At 65.1% G+C, this 18,374-nt stretch overlaps 2 protein-coding genes across 2 annotated transcripts; both read left to right on the top strand.

Moving 5' to 3' along the window:
* Positions 1-1,169: 1,169 nt before the first annotated feature.
* On the top strand, positions 1,170-8,678 carry PRCC (proline rich mitotic checkpoint control factor). The gene is made up of 7 exons (XM_032204474.1): positions 1,170-1,864; positions 3,772-3,819; positions 4,205-4,813; positions 5,357-5,452; positions 6,347-6,490; positions 6,768-6,833; positions 7,188-8,678. Exons 1-7 carry the CDS (start codon positions 1,397-1,399, stop codon positions 7,272-7,274), a joined length of 1,518 nt encoding a protein of 505 aa, XP_032060365.1. The 5' UTR covers positions 1,170-1,396; the 3' UTR covers positions 7,275-8,678.
* Positions 8,679-14,989: 6,311 nt separating this feature from the next.
* On the top strand, positions 14,990-17,983 carry LOC116499714 (death-associated protein kinase 2-like). The gene is made up of 13 exons (XM_032204538.1): positions 14,990-14,999; positions 15,189-15,238; positions 15,458-15,534; positions 15,627-15,848; positions 15,945-16,083; positions 16,285-16,414; positions 16,589-16,637; positions 16,764-16,790; positions 16,920-17,072; positions 17,189-17,234; positions 17,362-17,451; positions 17,701-17,784; positions 17,903-17,983. Exons 2-13 carry the CDS (start codon positions 15,191-15,193, stop codon positions 17,981-17,983), a joined length of 1,146 nt encoding a protein of 381 aa, XP_032060429.1. The 5' UTR covers positions 14,990-14,999; positions 15,189-15,190.
* Positions 17,984-18,374: the final 391 nt, after the last annotated feature.

Raw genomic sequence — 18,374 nt, 5'->3', positions numbered from 1 at the left:
TGGGACGGGTTATGGGGTTGGAGCAGTGTATGGGACTGGGGCAGGTTATGGGGTGGTTCAGTGTATGGGACCAGGTTATGGGGTCGCAGCAGCGTACGGGACTGGGCCATGTTATGGGGTCAGAGCAGTGTATGGGACTGGTACACATTACAGGGTCAGAGCAGTGTATGGGACCAGGGCACATTATGGGGTTGGAACAGTGTACGGGACTGGGTTATGGGATTGGAGCATTGTATGGGACCAGGGCACGTTATGGGGTCGGAGCAGTGTATGGGACTGGGGCAGATTATGGGGTCAGAGCAGTGTATAGGACCAGGACAGGTTATGGGTCAGAACAGTGTATAGGACTGGGGCAGGTTATGGGGTCGGAGCAGTGTATGGGGCCAAAGCAGGTTACAGGGCTGGTGCAGTGTATGGGACCAGGTTATGGGGTCGCAGCAGCGTACAGGACTGGGACACGTTACGGGGTCAGAGCACTGTACGGGACCGTGGCACGTTATGGGACCAGCACAGGCGCAGGTACAGAAGCGGGGCAGGTTTTGGGGCCGGTGCCCGTCTCCTCACACCGCCCCGTGCCTCACGCCCTGCCCAAGGCCCCGGACACGGCCCCGCGTCCATTTTCCCCGTGCCCCGCTCGGCGCCGCTCAGCAAATGGCTGCACCGGGCGGGGGGGGGGGGGGGGCACCGGGCCCGGGGCCTCGCCGTGACAACGGCCCCAAGATGGCGGCGGGGCGCGGGGCACGCTGGGAGTTGTAGTCCCCGCTCGAGCCGCCCTCACTCGGCTGCGCGGCCTGCGGGTGGGGGGGCGGCGCGGGGGCTGCTGGGAGTTGTAGTCCGGCGGGGGGTGGGCGCGAGGCACGGGAAGGGGAGAGCGGAGCCCGCCGGGCCTCGACGGGGAGGCCTCGAGGGGGAGGCCCCGAGGCCTTTATTCCCCGCGGGGGCAGCCGCTCGCCCTCACCACGCGGCCTCCAGGCGGCCCCCGGCCTCCCCGCCCAGCCGCCATGTCAGCTCCTTCCCCCCCCCTCCCTCATCCCCCCCATCCCCACCTCCCGCCCTTACTCGCGGACTCCACTTCCCATGACGCCCCGCGGCGGGGCCCGCTGGGAAGCGGGCGGCGGGCGGCGCGCGGGGCCTGCCGGGAGTTGTAGTTCGGCGGCCGGGCAACGGCGGCAGCAGAGGCGGAGGGGAAGGAGGAGGAGGAGGGGGGGGGATCGAGCGCGGCCGGCGGCCATTATCTGCGAGCGCTGAGGCCGCGGAGGCTGCTGCGGGGCCGGGGGGGGGTCTCCATGGGGGCTTAGACTCGCCCCCCCCTTCCCTTGTTCGTCCCCGGTAGGCCGCGGCCTAGGCGGGCGGGGCGGATCCCCGGCCTCGCGTAGCGCCTGGCCGGGGGGGGGCCATGTCCCTGGTGGCCTACGCCAGCAGCGAGGAGGACAGCGACGCGGAGGGGGCCGCGGGGGAGGAGGAGGAGGAGGAAGAGGAGGAGGAAGGGGATGAAGATGATGATGATGATGAGGAGGAGGAGGCCGCCCTGCCTCGGCCTCGGGGCCTTTTCGCCGCTTTGCCCCCCCCCAAAACCTCCCGGCCCCCTCCCGGCGGCTTCCCCCCCCCCCCCTCCCCTTCTCCTCCGCCGCCTCCTCCTCTCCTCACGGGCCCCCCGGGTCCCCTCAAGGCCTTTGGGGCCCCCCCGGGCTCGGCCTCTTCATCTGGGGGTCCCGAGGAGCAGCGACCCAGGTCCGGGGGGCTGCTGCTGCTGCCCCCCCCCAGGAACACCCCCCCTGGGGCTGGGGGGGATCTGAGCCTCCCCAGGGCGAAGAAGAGGACGGAGCCGGTGAGGATCGTGGTGCCCGAGCTGCAGGAGGGAGATGTGAGTATGGTGCTGGTGGCAGGGAGCCCTGGGCCGGCTGCCGGCCCTAATCCTAAAGCTCTTTGCGGAGTTAAACTGGAGCAAAAAACCCGATTTACAACCGTTTTGCCCCCCCAAACCCCCCATCAGCCGCACCCTGCTTTATTCCCCACGCTTTGCAGCCGCGGGGCCGGGGTTGGGGTGTCCCCAAAATCCGCGTTGCTCTTCCTCCTCTTCTTTTGTTTGCTGTGGGATCCGCGCCTCTCCCCGCCAGCCCGGTGTTTGTCTCCCTAAAGACTCTAGGTGTCCTCCAGACCTCGAGGTAATCGTTCCTCTCTCCGCTTTTCCTTCTTTTTTTTAGGGTTGCCCCGTGTTTTATGGGGTTCTGCAGCACCCACACCATCACTGGTGCCAGGAGCAGAGCCCCCCAGCTCCCTCCCCCTTTTTATTTTTATGTCTGTGTCCCCGTTGAGCGCCACAACCACGCTGGGACCTGGCAGCGACGCGGCTCTTCCCATCCCAGGGCCCACGTGGGACTTTGTCCGTCTGTCCTGCCGGGGTTGTGGATTTAGGGTCGGCGTTTTGGGGACACGGGGGAGCTGCCCCATCGCTCGGGGTGGCACCTCTGGCTTTGTAGGGACACGGCAAGAGAGGGTGAGAGGGATGTGTGGCCCCGAGCCGTGTCACTGCCCACCAGTGTCAGCAGCCAGCCCAGTTTGGCAAACTGGGGAGCTCCTGCTCCCAAAACAGCAGAGGGGCAGCTGAATCCATCAGGGGGTGGGATGGGAGGAAGGCCCCAGGGCTCTCCCTGTCTCCCGTCTCCCATTTCCCATCCAATTTGAAGCCTTTCAGCCCATCCTGGCAGCAATCCCCACGTGCCAGGCTGCGGGACGCACGGGGCACCCTCGTAGGAAGCAGTTTGGGGTTCATCCCCTCCCCTCACCCCCACTTTGTGCCTCCTGGCTTTGTTGCAGCACCTGGCGACAGGAGCTCCCTGATAACCCCCAGTCAGGGCTCTTGGCCCCCTCCTTGCTCTTCGGATGGCTGAAATAAGCTCGAGGGAGCGGAGATTCCTCCCTCCCTCTCCTTCCCCACCCCTTAGCTCTGACAGAAGCGCTGCAGGTCCTCGTGGTGGCGAAGAGGAACACCTTCAAAACCCAAATTCCCCAAATCCCTCTGCCTTTGGCTGCCTTCCTCGCCCCATCCTCCTCTTCCTCCTCCTGCCCCTTTGGGTTGCCCCTTCTGGGAGGTTCCTGGGCTGGCTCCTCTCCCCGAATCGCAGCCACGAGGTTTGATTGCGGCTCCCGACTTCTTTTATTTACGCGTGGCCTCCTTCCTGGGCCTGTTCTATAATTCAGGCAGCGAGCTGGCAGAGCTCCTCGTTTCCTGTAATCCCTGCAAAGTGCTCTGCCGAGCCAGAAAATGATCGAGGCTGCTCAGCACTAAAAAAAAAACACCTTGAAAAATCAGGATTTGGGTTTACAAATCCCCTTTTTGCTCCCCATTTTGGATAACCAAGCTCAGCCTTTGGTTCTTGCTCCGAGGAGGCTGCACGAGGTGATGCTGCCTTCTTTGCAAAGCTTTTTTCTTTTTTTTTTTCCCCCCCTTGTTTTATTTTCTGCCCCTGCCCTGACCACAGGAGACGCGGCTGCCTCTAAATAACGCCAGGTCCCGTGGCTGTGTGTGCTGTGGGCAGCACTTTTATCTTTTTTCTCTCTTGCTCTGCCTCAGATGCCTCAGCAGGAGCGTGGCGGAGCCTGACCACAGCCCCGCTGTTGCTTTTCAGCCGCGGTCCTCGCAGGTCCTGAGCCCAGAGCCGTGCTGCTGCGACTCTCTGCTCTTCAAAGCAAAAACTGACAAGCTGTTAGCGGCTGAAAGTCGTTTTTTTGATATCTCAGGTTGTGCTAAGCTCTGTTTTTCTTTCTCAGTCAGATTCGGAGGAAGATGAACCAGCAAGGAAGAAAAATACCCTCCAGGTGAGTGCCGGGTACGCTGGGTTCAGTGAATTTCTCAGGTAATAAGCACTCGGCTGAGCATCGTGGGCTTCCTCCTTTATAAATTAGTCACTCCGATTAGTGCAGAGCAGTCTGGGGATAAAATTCCTGGGGTGGCAAGGCCCTTTTGGGGGAAATTTCCTACATGTAGGTGTCAGATGAAGGATGCCTTCACCTGGGGAGCGGGCAGATAGCGGCAAGCCCTGGTTTTCCTTTCAAGCCCTGCTGCTGGAAGTTGTGCTGAGCGATGGGAAAGCCGTTAACGTCGTTAGGAGCGGGGGGATAATTGGCAGGGAGTCGTTTGAGTGGAATGGGGTGGCTCACCTCTGATTTCTCTCATCCCCTCGCCCTGCGTGGGGCTCAGCAGGGGCGCGGCGAGGGCTCCGGCTTGTCCGCTCTGCTTCCTCAACCCAAGAACTTGACGGTGAAAGAGCCCAACCGGTTGCTTTTGCCCCACGCTGTCTCGAGGAAAGCAGCCGACAGCGCCAGCGAGGCAAAACCCGCCAAGACCCCCTCCTCCTCCTCCTCCTCTTCCTCCTCTTCCTCCTCCAAACCCAAACCTCCGTCCAAGCCGGCGGTGCCCACCACTCCCTCCCCCTCTGCCATCAAAGCCGCCGCCAAGAGCGCCGCGCTGCAGGTAACCAAGCAGATCACGCAGGAGGAGGACGACAGCGACGACGAGCTCGAGCCAGAGAACTACTTCTCCTTGTCTGACAGGAGCCAGCCCGGCCTCGTGGCCTCCGAGCCCTACTCGTACCCCGGCGCGGCGCTGGCGGAGGAGCCGCCGCCCGGGACGGAGCCCGAGCCTCAGTTCCAGGACGCTGCTGCCAACGCCCCGCTGGAATTCAAGACGGGCGCGGGTTCCAGCGCTGCTCAGCACGGCTGGCTGCCCAAAGCTGGGGAGGAGTACAGCAGCCAGCCCTACGGCCAGTTCCCTGCTTACGGGGACGCTGGCGTGCCGGGGGCTTATTACCAGGTGGGTTTAGAACCCTCAGGGGGGAGCTGGATGGGGCTTTGTGGGCTTTGTGGGGTTTTTGGGGTTCTCCCCCAGCTGAGCTCGCAGGGATGAGGAGCGGAGATCCGCAGCACTTAGAGCAGGGCTCCTCTGGCACCGCAGCCACGGATGCTCTTTGCTGGATAAATGTTTAATGGGCGTGCTGGCGTTAAAATGCCCCCGGCAGAACTGCCCCGGCTGCTGGCTGGGTGCAGAACCCGGGCTCGCCAGGGCCGACGGCTGCAGCCAGCTGGTTTCGAGCAATTCAGCGGGGCCTTTGCTCTGACAAAATAAAAAAAAAAAACCAGGAATGAGAAGCAACAACTGCCTCTGCCACGGGAGGAGGCACCACGTAACGTGCTGCCCTCCCCAGAGGGTGCACAAAATCCTCGCTGAGAAGCCAGCAGCTCATCGGGGAGGGGGGTACGAGGCTTGGTGCTGCCTCTCAGGGCCACCCGTGGGTGCTGTGCTGTGGGATCAGTCTCGTTTTGCTGTGGTGACCGACTGGTTTCCCTCTGCCGACAGGATTATTACAGCAGCGGCTACTACCAGGAGGCAGAAGCAGCCCAGGGCGCGCCGCAGGAGATGAGCACCGACTCCTCCTTCCTCGACGACGAAGCGGTTGGCACTTTGCTCTCTATCCCCTCGAGGAATTTGTGTTTAAGCTCTGCTAGGATTGTAGGACCCAAAGGACCCCGGTCCTGAGCTGTGCTCCGTGCCTGGCCGGACCCCATCGCTGCTCCGTGGGGTTTAGGGCTGTGTCGTGGGCACGCTGAGCCCCTCCAGCACTGCGTGGGGCTGCTGCAGGTGGATTTCCTTGCTTTCTAAGCTGGTGGCTTTGTTATTTCCACCTAGCCCAGTGCTCTTCTCGCTGGGGATGTGTAGGACAGGCGAGGTGTGAGGAGCTGCGTTCAGGTACCTTCGTGGTACCTCCTCTAGCGCAGCCGTGGACTCCCCACAGCCTTCAAACGCTCAAGAACTCGAGCTCAGAAACCCATTTAAGAGAAAAAAAAAAAACAAACAGCACACCACCTCTCATTGTTGATCTAATCTAGAAGCTGCCAGCCCCGGTAGCTGAAGCAGTGAGTGCTGCAGAAGACAGCCCATCTGCTGCTCGCTTCCTCTGAGGGGCCTCTGCGCTTTTGAGGTGGATTTGAGCGAGGCAGGGTAGGTCTGGCAGCAGCCTGAGGTGCTTCTCTTGCACTAAAACAAGGGCCCTGAGAGGCTGAGGGGCTTCTCCTGAGCACGAGTCAAAGCCAGGGTCAACGTTTTCCATTCTGCGTGGAAAAACGAGGTTATAACCTTGAGGTTAAATAGTTCAGGAGAGTTCTGCTTTGCTACAGATCAGAACATCTTAGAGAAAAAATCCCTTCTTGGGAAGATGTGTGGTGATGGGACCTGCCCCATGCTCAGGGAGCAGAGGGTCGGGCTCCAGCTACCTCTGCTTGCTTTGGGATGTTGGTGGTGGTGGTGGTGATGTGTGTTTAACTTCAGTCCTTTCTCTTCTTCTTTCAGTTCAAACGCCTGCAAGGGAAGCGAAATCGGGGGAGAGAAGAGATCAACTTTGTGGATATCAAGGGTGACGACCAGCTGAGTGGAGCCCAGCAGTGGTTGACCAAATCCTTAACAGAGGAGAAAACCATGAAATCATTCAGCAAGGTGCGGGAGGAGAGGCAGAAGTGCTGCCTGGGCTTTTGGGGATCTTTCTTTGGTTCCTGTTTTGGCCACAGCCGCAGCTGTATTAGGCTCTGTGCGGTCAGCAGCGTGGGGAGGGATGGGGGAGCCTCGTCTCGTGTGCTGTGTAAATAATTAAGGGAACTGCGGGGCTTCCCGAAGCCCTGCACGTGAAACCAAGGCTTCCTGAACTGCCTCTGTGCAGGCTCTCGTCTCGTGTCGGTGTCTCCCCAGGCTCAGGTTCTTTGCTCTTGCTTTCTAGAAAAAAGGAGACCAGCCCACGGGGCAGCAGAGGAGGAAACACCAGATCACCTACCTGATCCACCAGGTGAGTGGCCTGGGAACCGACGGGGACAGAATTAGGGGGCTGGAGACCTGCTGCGGGTCCGAGCTGAGCGCCTGCCTGCTTTTCTTTTTGCTTTGCTTCACCTTCCCCCTTCCCCTCCCTGCCCGGGCGCGTGCGCGGCCGCGTTCGGTTACGAGACTCTTTCCTTCCTGCCTTCGCTCCGCACGGCAGCCCAGAGCCTCCCCCAAAAGCAGCTGCGTTTCAGCACGGCCGGGCTGGATTCGTGCTTTTTGGGATGATTTTTGCTGGCTCCTGGAACCAGCAGGGGCAGCGCCGCTGACTCAGCGCGCGGCGCCTCGCTGCTCACCCGCTGCTAACCCCGCTCCCTTCCTGCAGGCCAAGGAGAGAGAACTGGAACTGAAAAACACGTGGTCCGAAAACAAGCTCAGCCGACGGCAGACTCAAGCCAAGTACGGATTTTAACGCCTCCAGCCCCACTTTTTGGCTGCTGGCCCGGGTGACCCACGGTGCCAGACCTTCGGAGACCGCCCAGGCCGTGCAGGACGCTGTCCGCTGGGGGCAGGAGGAAGAAGGTTGAAGGCAAACCATTCCCGAAACTCCACCTGTAACCTTTCCCCTCGTCCTCACGAGCAGCACCGTGGAAGGTTGGCCCCGGCTCTGTTGGGTGCAGCTGGCGGCAGCCCCGAGGCAGCTGCGGGGAACTGGTGCGAGGCTCGGAGCTCTGGTCCTGGAGGTGCAGGGGCTGCGCCTCCTCCGAAGCAGGCAGAGTCTCAATAAACTTCCATTGCCCACTCTGCTCCTTCCTTGGGCTCGCTGTGCGTTGAGAGTGTAATTTTTCTTCCTGAAGGGCGCTGAGTTTCGAGAGCAAGCCTGGTTTTTGTGGTTTTGTTTTATTTTATTTTTTTTGTCACTTGATTTGAAACATCCTCGTGGCTGTTTAATTTTGTCCGAGTAAATCCCATGCTCCTCTCGTGGGTGATTTATTCTCTGTGTGTGTGTGTGTGGGGCTGAGTTAATGTTTTCGGGGCTGGCTGTCTCAACGCGTGCTGGGAGGAAGCTCACGTTCCTGTTGCAGAGGAGAAGCAGAGACAGCTCGGAGCCCGGACCAGAAGTGAAAAGTGGAACATGCAGCGAGCGGCGCGGATCTCCGCCAGCTCCAGACGCTGCCGAGAGCTTTTGGCTGTCCGTGCTTGGTGTGTGTGTGTCATTTTGTCATTTCCTTTTTTTTTTTTCTTTCCCTTTTTGCCTCCTCCCCCTGACCCAAGGCCTCCAGTGCTGTACCAAGCCGGTCTCCGCGCTTCTTGAACCGACTGTTCCCAGCGCAGGGAGCTCAGTGAGCGAGGCAGCATTCCCTGCGAGCAGGCACAGACGAAAGCTGCCTCCTGTACATTTATTTTTCAGCTCGTTTGTATCAATTCCCTTCCCCCTAAAGGCCTCGTATCTGATTAAGTGTTACCCTGACCCCGCTGGCTGGGAAGAGGAGAGCGTGTCCAGCCCCAACTTTTTAAAACAAAATCTTTTATTTAAGGTATTTGGGCTCGGTGGAATGACTGCAAATCGTGCAGCCGTGTCCAGATCTTGTTGGCCTCTCGTTTCGTTGTGCACCAGAGCGTGCGGGGCGGTTAATATTTGTTATTCCACTTAGAAGAATTCCAGCAGCTTGTTTTCTTTCTTTTTTTTTTTTTTTTCCCCTCCCACGTTACCTGTTAAAAACAAGCAAACAAAACCCGAACCCCGCTGCGTGAGTTCTTTTCTTAGGCTACTTGCAGACGACCCCATTTCTAGTTTAGCTCCCTGGATGTTTTAGGACTTCGCAGAGCCCCTTTGGAGTATCTGAACGAGCGGAATAAAGTTCCTGTCGAGTAATTTATTCGTTTCTTCTCTGTACACTGAAAATCCTCTGGAAAGAGATTTGATAAAGGAATAAACTTTGAACTGAACCAACCCACGCCTGTTTCCAGCACGGGGGGCTCGAGGCGTTGCTTCCCCTGCTCTGGGGCTCTCGCTGAAGCACCTTCGCAGCCTCCTGCCTTCCCTGGCTGTTTTGGGGCAGAACTGGTCCAAAACCGCTCATTTTGGTGCCTTTGCCAAACGCGGTGGTCCTGAGCAGCAGCTCTGTGGGTTTTGCTCTCTGCTCTTTTTTTTTTTTTTTTTTGGTAAAAAAGCCAGGTCTCGCCCACCTCGTCCTGGTGGCCTTGGGGGCGAGGGCAGCTTGCAGGGGCTCGCGTTTTTCCCGTTTTCCTCGTGTAATTGCTCATTTTTAACACCAGAGGGGAGCTGCGCGGAGGGCGGTGGCAGCGGCCGCCTCTTGCTCTGCTTTCGGGAAGGCTCGGGGGGGGGGAAAAACAGCGGCGATTTTCCCAGAGGTAACCCCCGGCCTCCCTTCCCTTCACCACTTTGAGGCTCCAACACTTCTGAGCTCGGGTTTTTGCCTCCCTTGTGCCCACACCAGGACCCCGCTGGAGCCCCGCAGCCGCTGGCACCGCGGCCAGGGCGAGGAGCGCGGGGTTCAGGGGGTGCAGGGAACACCATGGGGCAGCCCTGGGTTTCTTGGCTTTTTTTTTTTTCTGGCTTGTCGTGGCTTTTTTTTTTTTTTTTTCTGGCTGTTTGTGGCTTTTCTTTATGGCTTTTTGTGGCTTTTCGTGGCCGAGCCTGGAGGCACCTGCGGGCAGTTCTGTGCTCGTGGCACCGCTCCGGCTCGTGGCCAGCTCGGGGTCGGGATCTGGAGGCAGCAGCCCTGCTGGGAGCCGCCTGTTTTTCCTCGAGCAGCCTCGTCCTCCGCCCTGCTTCTATTCATAGCCTCCTCCTTCTGCGAAGATGAATTCGACGCCTCCTTCCTGCCCCCTCGGAGCCGTTTCGCTCCCGTGGGAAGGGCGCTCGGATCCCGCTGCGGATCCATCGGGTGCTGCCCGTGGCTCCGGGGCTGCCGTGGGGCCGGTTTCTGCTGTGGGGCTGCTCCTTCCGTGGGGCTGTGCCCCACAAGCAGGGGCTCGTTGGGGTGCAGAGGAGGTGGACGTGGCGTGGGCAGGCAGCTGGATCTTTCCCGTGGACCTTTCAGGGTCGCTCCTCTCCGGGAAGCTGCTCGTAAATGTTCTCCTGCCCCTCGTGCCCCGGGGGGGCTGCAGTTCTCGTGGCACTGCTCTTCCTCTGCCCGTAAATGGGGTCGTCAAACTCCATGGAGGGGTTCCTTGGGGCCTGGGGGTGGGATGGGGAGGGAAAACCCCCCTGAAATGGTGCCATAGCCTTAGCCGGAGAGCCCGGCACCGCGCCACCGCACCTGGAGCTTGGCTCCCAGCACCTCGGTGGTGGGACGGGGGGGGGGACACGCACCTCCAGGGGTGGGCTGGGGGCTCCTCTCAGCCCCCCACCCGCGCTGGGAGCCGCCGGGGGCTGCCTCCTCCTGGAAGCTTGGCTGGAGAAGCTGCGGAACAGGCGGCGGCGCGCGGGCTCGGTGGGCGCCCGCGCCTTGGGGGGGGGCAGCGTGGAGAGGGGACCCCGCGCCCCCCTGGGGAGCAGGGGGGGCAGCTCCCGCTGGGCCGGGGCCACCTCGGAGTAGACGTTCTCCTCGGGGGGGGGCGTACAGCCCCGGCCCATGGCGTAGAAGGGGATGGGCTCCTCCGGCTCCGCGCGCTCGCGGGGCTCGGCGTAGGTGTGGAAGCGCACGAGCTGCTGGTACTTGGCCTCGGGGGGCTCGGCGGGGACGGCTTCGCGCTGGCTGGAGGGACCCTCGGGGGCTGCCCCTCCGCTCCCGGCCCGGATAAGTGGGCCCTGGGGGGCTGACGAGGAGCCCACCTTGGCTGGGAGCGGTGGGGGGGTGCTGGGAGCCTGGGGGAGAGGGAGAGAAGGAGCGAAAAGGAAGGCTGGGGGCAGCCCCGGGGGGGCTTTGCTGTCCCCACCCCAACACCATCCCCATGGATCGGAGCCGTTCTCACCCCAACCACATCCCTGCACCCTGCAGCTGCTCTGGAAGCGCCCCCGTCCCCCCCCCAGCCTTGCCTTTACCTCCCCGGAGCCCCCCTCGGTGCCGTCCCCGGCCGCCTGCCTGGCTCCTGGTGGCCCTTTGGCCACGGTGCTGTACGCCACCATTGGGGTCGCTGGCGATGGGGAGGTGCTGCTGGGGGGCTGCACCCCCCCGGGGGGCTTCTCCTGCTGCAGTGAGAGGATTGGGGTGAGCACAGAGCAGGGCGCAGACCCGGGGGCACCAAGCCCAGGTTTGATTTTGCCCGGCTGCCCCGCGGCCTCGGCACCCCTCGAGAAGCAGGAACGCCTCCGCGGGCAGCGGGGGCTAACGAAGGGGGCTAATTACAGCAATGAAAGGGGGGGTGGGGAGATCCTCGGATCCTCACCCGCGGGCACGGCACGGTCAGGAGCTCGCGGTAGGGCGCGATGGGCGCGGTGGCGTGGTGCCGGAGCAGGGCGCCCAGCTCGGCGTGGGCGCTGCGCTCGCCCAGGATCACGTAGCGCCCGTCGGGCAGCTGGTCCAGCACAAAGTGCCTGCAGCGCTCCCTGCCCCTGCGGGAACGAGGACGGGGGGGTCAGCAGCGGCGAAACGAGGGGCCGAGCCCCCCGGGCTGGGGTCCCTCACCTGTAGGACAGGACAAAGCCCACGGTGCTCTCGCTGAAGCGCACCAAGAAGCAGCCCGGCGGCCGGTCCCGCAGCAGCAGCTCCGTCTCCCTGCGGGGTGGGGTGGGTGAAGGAAGCTCCCCCGTTCCCCTGTGCCCACCCCCCCCCCACGTTGCGGGGTCTCCCCCCTGCTCACCTGCGGCTGAGGAAGCCGTGGAACCAGGCTGGGAGCTCGCCCTCGGCCCCCAACCTCCCCGCCTGCGTCTGCTCGAACCACCGCCTGGTGCGCGCCCACAGGGCCACCAGCTCCGGCTGCGCGCCCCCCCCGGCCGGGGGCCACCCCGGCAGCGCCTGGGAGGAAGCAAAAAGGGTTTGGAGCTCAGGGGATGCGGGGCAGAGGGTGCCTGAGGATGCTCTGGTGCCCCCCCCGGGGTGGTGGGTGGCTGGTGCCAGCCCCCCAAGTCCCAGTCCCCAGCCGTGGGGGGGGAGTGGGATTGGGGCCGGGTCGGTGCGCGGTGCTGGCCGGTCCCCGCAGGGCTTTTGGGGGGAGGACACGGTACCTGCGGGTGGCTGAGAGTGCTGGGGTGGGGAGCTGGGGGGCCGGACCCTTCACTGCCCCTCGTCCTACCCTGCCCTGAGCATCTGGCTGCTGCGGGGGCTGCTCCGCTCTCGGGGCCGCGCCGTGCCCCTGCTGGGTGCCGGCTGCGTTGTCCTCGGGTCTGAAGGTGACGAAGAGGGGACGCTCGTCGTCCATGGGGCCGCCAGTCCCTGGCACGCGAAGAGGAACGGGCTGAGGTGAAGCCTCCACGGGGGTCCCACGCTCCCCCCGCGCTGCCCCATAAGCTCATCGCCTCCCTCCTCCCCAGGAACCCGCTCGGTGTGAAGGGACCAGGAGGAAAACCCCAGGAGGGACCCCGAGAACCTCTAAAACTCGGTGAGGGGAGAGGGAGGGGATGGGGAAACACAAAACTGTGCACGGAGGGGACGGGGACCCCGGGCATGTGTGTGTGAGCTCGGGCTCTGCGTGCGCCCAGCGCCCGGGCTCGGCCGGGTGCCGCCAACGCTCAGCAAAACAAAATTAATCCCGACCAGATGCTGGAGGGGGTGGAAGCGGCCAGGGCCGTTTGGATTACGGGAGGCATCTCTGAGTCACGGGGCTCAGCCAGGAACGGGGTCCCGGTGGGTCCCAGAGCCGTGGGACCGGGAGCTCAGCTCGGCCTCCACGCAGCACCGAGGGGACCGGCGGCTGCGGCGCGCCCGGCCCCGTCTTGCACCCGAAAACGCACGGAAGGGGGCAGGGAAGAAGCTGACAAAGCAAAAGGGAACGGCCCCAACCTGAGCAAACAGCAGCCGGGCGGTGCCGGGCTCCAGGGCAGGGCTGAGGCTGCTCCAGGGCTGGGAAGGGCCCGAAGTGGCCTCGAGAAGAGCCAAAGCTCGGCCTCGCCACGTGCCCCTCTCCGTGCCGCGCACGGGCGGCTCCGTGCAGGGCTGGATGGGTGCCGTGGGGCGCGCAGGAGCCTCGCCGTGCTCCCTTCTCCCCTCACCTCCTTTATCCTCAGCCCCTCTCCCCCACAGCCCCTTCCCCGGGGACAAACAGCGAGCAGCTCCGTGTCACCGTGCTGCTGCACCTCCCCGTGCTCGGGGCGCGCTTCCCACCCTTTTCTGCCCCAAACCTCGCCACGAACCGCCCCGGGAAGACCCCAGCCCCTCTCCCCCAGCCCTCGCACCTACCTCCGCCGGCCGGGACCCCCAAACCCGGGGCAGGAGCCGGGGTCCGTGTGGGGTTGGGGGGTGCTGGCGGTGGGGCAATGCTGCCGCCTCGCCCGCGGTTGCGCCGCCGCCGAGGGCAGGAAGCGGCGAGCGAAGGCGCTGCACCGCGGGGCCAGGAGGGGCCGACGTCACGGAAAGGCGGCGTGGGGCTGCGGGTGGCACCGGCGCCGGCGGGGGCACTTGGGGGGGGTGGCTCATCGCCCCCCTCCCTCTCTACCCCGAGCACCTTTGGGTGCAGGTTCCGTGCTGCGAAAGCCTTGAGGGGTCACCGGGGGGGCCGCGGGTTGTGCCCGGTGGTGGCCGTGCCGATGGGGGCAAGCTGCAGCCCCTTGGCCGCCCACCCCGCAGCACGTCTGCACCCACAAAAAGCTCTTTATTTGTCCCGTCTGTGTCTTGTTTTTCCCCTGCACGGCTCTGCCCTGCAGCTGGGCAGGGTTTTGGGGCTGGAGCTGGCTTCCAGCCCTCGCACCGGGGCTTTGCACGGAGCCCACGGCGCGACCCCAGCCCCACGGCCGCGGTGGGTGGGCGCGATGCCCCCCGGCGCTCTCCACCTTAAGAAAGCCGTCCCTCCTCTCTCTACCTTCACACCCTCGGCTGTGTTTCCCCTCCGGGCAGTTGGGTTACAATATTTTTATCGGCCGGGCAGGTTTCCTGTTTGCAATCCTCGCGCTCACGGGTGCGGACGGAGCGACCGCGGCGCTTGGGAGCGAGGGCTCGCCCGGCACCGGCCCCGATCCTGCCGGCTCCCGGCCACCCCTCGAGGGGCCGAGGCGCGGAAACGCCGAGCGCTGTGACCCTACAAGGCCTCTCCCAGCTCCTCTCCGCAGCTGGCCGGGCGGGGACAGCGTGGGGGGGGGGTTTTCTCCAGGGACCGTGGGAGCAGAGGCGCTCGGAGCTTTGCGCTTCCTGCTGCTTTTCCTCAGCCTCTCCCCAGCGGCAGCCGGATCCCGGGAAAAGAGGGGGTTTGGGGGAAAAAAAAAAATCCCCCGCACGGTGGGTTGCAGGAGGAAGGCTGGAGCTGCGCAGGGAGGTGGTGAGGAGCACAGCGTGGTCTTGTCCCACGGGGGGACGTCGCCCCCGGAGCTGGGCAGAGGTAAGGGGTCCTGGTGAGGTGGGGTCCTGGTGGGGTTGGGGTCCCGGTGAGTTTGGGTCCCGCTTGCACACGGGTGGCTCCGTCAAGCCCCCGTGCTGCAAATCTCAGCTGTGCCCGCAGAGTGCAGGGGGGTTTTGGGGTCCCGGGGGGCTCTCATTGTCCCTGGGGGGCTTTGGGAGTCCCTGGGGGGGGGCTTTGTGGCTGAGGTCCTTGCAGTCTGACCTGTGTTTGGAGAGCTTTTTTGGGACCCCTCCCGGGTGGTGCCGCGCAGCCGCCCAGCTCCGCTGGTCTCCATCAGCTGCGTCTCCCTTTGGAGAGCTGCGCCACCCTGGGATGCACACAGGGTGCACGCTCTGCCCCCGGGACCCCCCCTTGTCCCCTTCGCAGCCCCCCCCCCTGGGGCCGTGCTGACGGCTGGGCTCAGCCTGCGGTGCGCTCGCTGCGGTGTCCTCCGTGGGGCTGGAAGGAAACTGCCAAAGTGCCCCTAACCCTGGGGACATCTGGGCATGCTGTGACCACGGATGGCGGCCAGACCCCCCCTCAGGGCCCCCCCCCAGTGCCACTGTCACATGCTGGGGACGGTCACCCGGCTCCAGCCGCTGCCAGCAGCCGCCCCCACGCGCGTCCCAGCACGTGGGTCGGGGACCGAGCGGCGCCTGGCCGGGTGCCCCCCCCCCCCCCCGGGAGGGTGGCACCACGGGGCTGTCACCGCAGGGTGCCACCGTCCCCTTGTCCCGGCAGCGAGGAAGAGCGCGGTGGGGTGAGGAGGAAGGCTCGGGGGGGTGTGGGTCCCCCCCCGTTTCACCCTGCGCCCTGCCTCGGTTTCCCCTCTTTGCTCGGGCGCAGCGAGGAGCGGTGCCAAAAGCCATCGGTGCGAGGAGCTGGGGGGGGCTCTGCCGGCCCCGCTGCCCCCCCCCCAGTGCCCCCCTTTCTCTTTTTGTCTTTTCAGTGATGGCTGAGGACGGGGGGGCTGGGGGGGCGGCCTCCAACAGCACCCAGGTGAGCCGCAGCCAGGAGGAGCTGGGGGGGGGGCTCCTGGAGGTGATTTTTGGTGCGAGGCAGGGTGGGGGCCAGGAGGGCGAGGGATGTGCACGGGAGAACCCCCTCCTGCATGCACCTGGGGGGGGGGCGCACAGTGCCCTACGGGGGTGTCCTGGGCTGGGTGCAGCCCCCCGGAGGCATTCGGCTGAGCCGGGACCCCCCGCGCCCCCCCGGCAGGATGAATCCTCAGCGGCGCTCGCCCTGCACCCGGGCAGCGTGGAGGAGCTCTACGAGCTGCTGGAGACGCTGGGCAGGTGAGGGGGGGTCCCGCGGGATGGGGGCAGCCCCCCCCTTTTTTTTTTTTTTTTTTTTTTTGCCATCCTGGGCTCCGGGGCTCTCTCCTCAGCGGGCATTTCGGCGTGGTGCGGCGGTGCCGGCGGCGCAGCACCGGCGTTTTCTACGCCGCCAAATTCATCAAGACGCGGAGGGGCCGGGGCAGCCGGCGGGGCCTGGAGCGAGCGCAGGTGGAGAGGGAGGTGGGCATCCTGCGGGACCTGCAGCACCCCAACATCATGCGGCTCCACGACCTCTTCGCCAGCAAGAGCCAGATGGTGCTGGTGCTGGAGCTGTGAGTTGGGGAGCCAGGGAGGGTCCTGGGTGGGGAGGGGGGCGGCGGAGACCCTTTGGAGCCCCCCCATGGATCCCCACGGCCGTGCCCGTGCAGGATGCGCGGTGGGGAGCTCTTTGACTTCATCGCCGAGAAGGAGATGCTGTCGGAGGAGGAGGCCATCGGGTTCCTGGCGCAGATCCTGCGGGGGGTGCAGTACCTGCACGCGCGCCACATCGCCCACTTCGACCTCAAGGTGCCCCCCCCAACCCACCCCCCGTGTCCCCTCCTCTTCCTCCTCCTCCTCCTCCTCTTCGTCACGGTGCCACCCTCACCACGGCACCTCCGTGGCCGCATCCTGCCCGGGGTGTGTGGGGTGAGGGGTGGTGGTGGTGGTTTTTGGGGTGCTGCCCGGCCCCGTTTGCCACCCCCTCACCCTGCCCCCCCCCCCGCACAGCCCGAGAACATCATGCTGCAGGACAAGGACGTCCCCGAGCCCCAGATCAAGATCATCGATTTCGGGCTGGCCCAGAAGCTGGAGGACGGCGTCACCTTCAAGAGCCTCTGCGGGACCCCCCAGTACATCGGTACCGAGCCCCCCCCCCGGCCAGCTTTGGGTGGGGGGGGGCAGTGGGACCCCAAAAACCCCAGCTCCGTGGGCACAGAGCAGGAGCGGGGGGTGCAGCAGGGACAGGGTGCCCACCCTGGGGGTCCCAGCCCCTCTGATGTGCGCCCCCCCCCGGCTCTGCCTTCGCCCCCAGCCCCCGAAGTGATCAACTACGAGCCGCTGAGCTCCGCGACAGACATGTGGTGAGGAGCAGGGGCTGGGGGGGGGGCTGGGGGGCTGCTGGGGGTGCAGCCCCCCCCCCGGGTGCCATGGAGACCCCCGGAGGGCAGCACCTGACCCCCCCCCCGCCCTCCCCTTCTGTGTTTCAGGAGCATCGGGGTCATCACCTACATCCTGTGAGTAGGGGCTGGGGAGGGGAAACTGAGGCAGGGGGGGCACAACGGGGGGGCTGTGTGCTATGGGGGGGGGGTGGTGGCCGAGCCGGTGCCGTCCCGGTGCTCAGCGTCCCCGCCGTGTCCCCGCAGGCTCAGCGGCTTGTCCCCCTTCCAGGGCGAGACGGACGCCGAGACCCTCTCCAACGTCCTGGACGGCGCCTACGAGTTCGAGGAGCACCACTTCAGCCAGACCTCCGAGATGGCCAAGGACTTCATCCGGCAGCTGCTGGTCAAGGAACCGAGGTGAAGGAACCCTGTCCCTGTCCCTGTCCCTGTCCCCGTCCCTGTCCCTGTTCCCGTTCCCGTCCCCGTCCCCAAGGTGCCCCCCGTCCCCACCGCCCCATCCCCTCGTGTTTCAGGGAGCGCATGACGGCGTCCGAGTGCCTCGTCCACCCCTGGATCAAGGTGAGAGGGAGCTGGGGGAGAGCAGGGCTAGGGCTGGGGGGGTCCCCCGGGGGTCCCCCCCCCCATCCCCGGGCACCGTGTGCCAGGGGAGGGGGCGCGGGGACGATGCCCGGCTTCGCCCCCGCAGCCCCTGAGCAGGAAGCAGGCGGCGAAGCGGAGCCGCTCCTCCATCAACATGAAAAACTTCCGCAAGTTCAACGCCCGGAGGAAGTGGAAGGTGAAAGGAAAAAGGGGGGGGGACACAGGGGGACACCGTGGTGCCGGGGTGGGGGGACAGACACACCGCGGTGCTGGGTGCCACCACCCCGGGGTGCTCGGGTGACGGCGCCGCGCTCCGCTCCTGGGTGGGTGCATTTGGGGAGGGGGCCACGGCGGGGTTGGCACCGTAACGCTGCTGTCTGGGGGTGGGAGAGGAGGGGATGAGCCCCCCCCCGGACCCCCAACCTTGCTGCCCCCCCCTCCCCAGCTCTCCTACAACATGGTGTCCGCCTGCAACCGGCTGTGCCGCATGCGGCTGCTCTGCGGCCAGCGCACGGAGGACGAGGAGCTGGTGAGAGGCTGGGGAGGGGGCAATGGGTATTTGGGGGGGGGGTCGTGCAATGGGGTGCCCCCTCCTTGGGGTGCCCGGGGGTCCTCCCCGTGCCCTCCAAACCCTCTGTGCCCCCCAGCGCGGCTGCGAGAGCGAGCAGGAGGACGAGGGCAGCCACCCTGCCACGCTGCTGCGCCGGCGGAGAAGCAGCTGCTCCTGAGCCCCCCCCCTCGGGGAGGGGACCCCAAAACGGGGCCACACCACAAGAGGGGCCTCGGGGGGGCCCCCCCATTCCGGTGGGACCCCCCCCCATTCCGGTGGCTTCGAGCACCTGGGAGCTGGGGCTGCTGCCTGGTCCCAGTGCTCCCAGTCCCGCGGTGCTGGAGGGGCGCTGGGGCAGCGCCCCCGGACCGGGCTCTGCTGCTGGACCCCCCCCGGGGGCTCTGCCCCCCCTTTCCCCGGAGCTGTCTCACGAAATAAACGTGCCCCCCGTCCTCATGTCCTGCATCCACGCCGGCTTCCTCCCGCTCCTCCTCCTCCTCCTCCCCGCAGCCGGCACCTCGGGGACCCCCGCGGGGCGCAGACCCCACGCCCTGAGGCGCCCCATGGGG

Source organism: Aythya fuligula, chromosome 28 (assembly GCF_009819795.1).
Source record: "Aythya fuligula isolate bAytFul2 chromosome 28, bAytFul2.pri, whole genome shotgun sequence".
Lineage (NCBI taxonomy): Eukaryota > Metazoa > Chordata > Aves > Anseriformes > Anatidae > Aythya > Aythya fuligula.
The sequence above is the reverse complement of the archived record's forward strand: the minus strand, read 5'-3'. Positions and strand labels throughout refer to the sequence as shown.

Excerpts from the sequence above, each read along its gene's own strand:
- LOC116499714 (XM_032204538.1), top strand. The coding sequence starts at position 15,191 with ATGGCTGAGGACGGGGGGGCTGGGGGGGCGGCCTCCAACAGCACCCAG. Across the intron at positions 16,791-16,919 it reads GGGGTCATCACCTACATCCT|GCTCAGCGGCTTGTCCCCCT; the intron begins GTGAGTAGGGGC and ends GTGTCCCCGCAG. Across the intron at positions 17,452-17,700 it reads ACGCCCGGAGGAAGTGGAAG|CTCTCCTACAACATGGTGTC; the intron begins GTGAAAGGAAAA and ends CCCCCTCCCCAG.
- PRCC (XM_032204474.1), top strand. The coding sequence starts at position 1,397 with ATGTCCCTGGTGGCCTACGCCAGCAGCGAGGAGGACAGCGACGCGGAG. Across the intron at positions 4,814-5,356 it reads TGCCGGGGGCTTATTACCAG|GATTATTACAGCAGCGGCTA; the intron begins GTGGGTTTAGAA and ends CTCTGCCGACAG. Across the intron at positions 6,834-7,187 it reads TCACCTACCTGATCCACCAG|GCCAAGGAGAGAGAACTGGA; the intron begins GTGAGTGGCCTG and ends CCCTTCCTGCAG.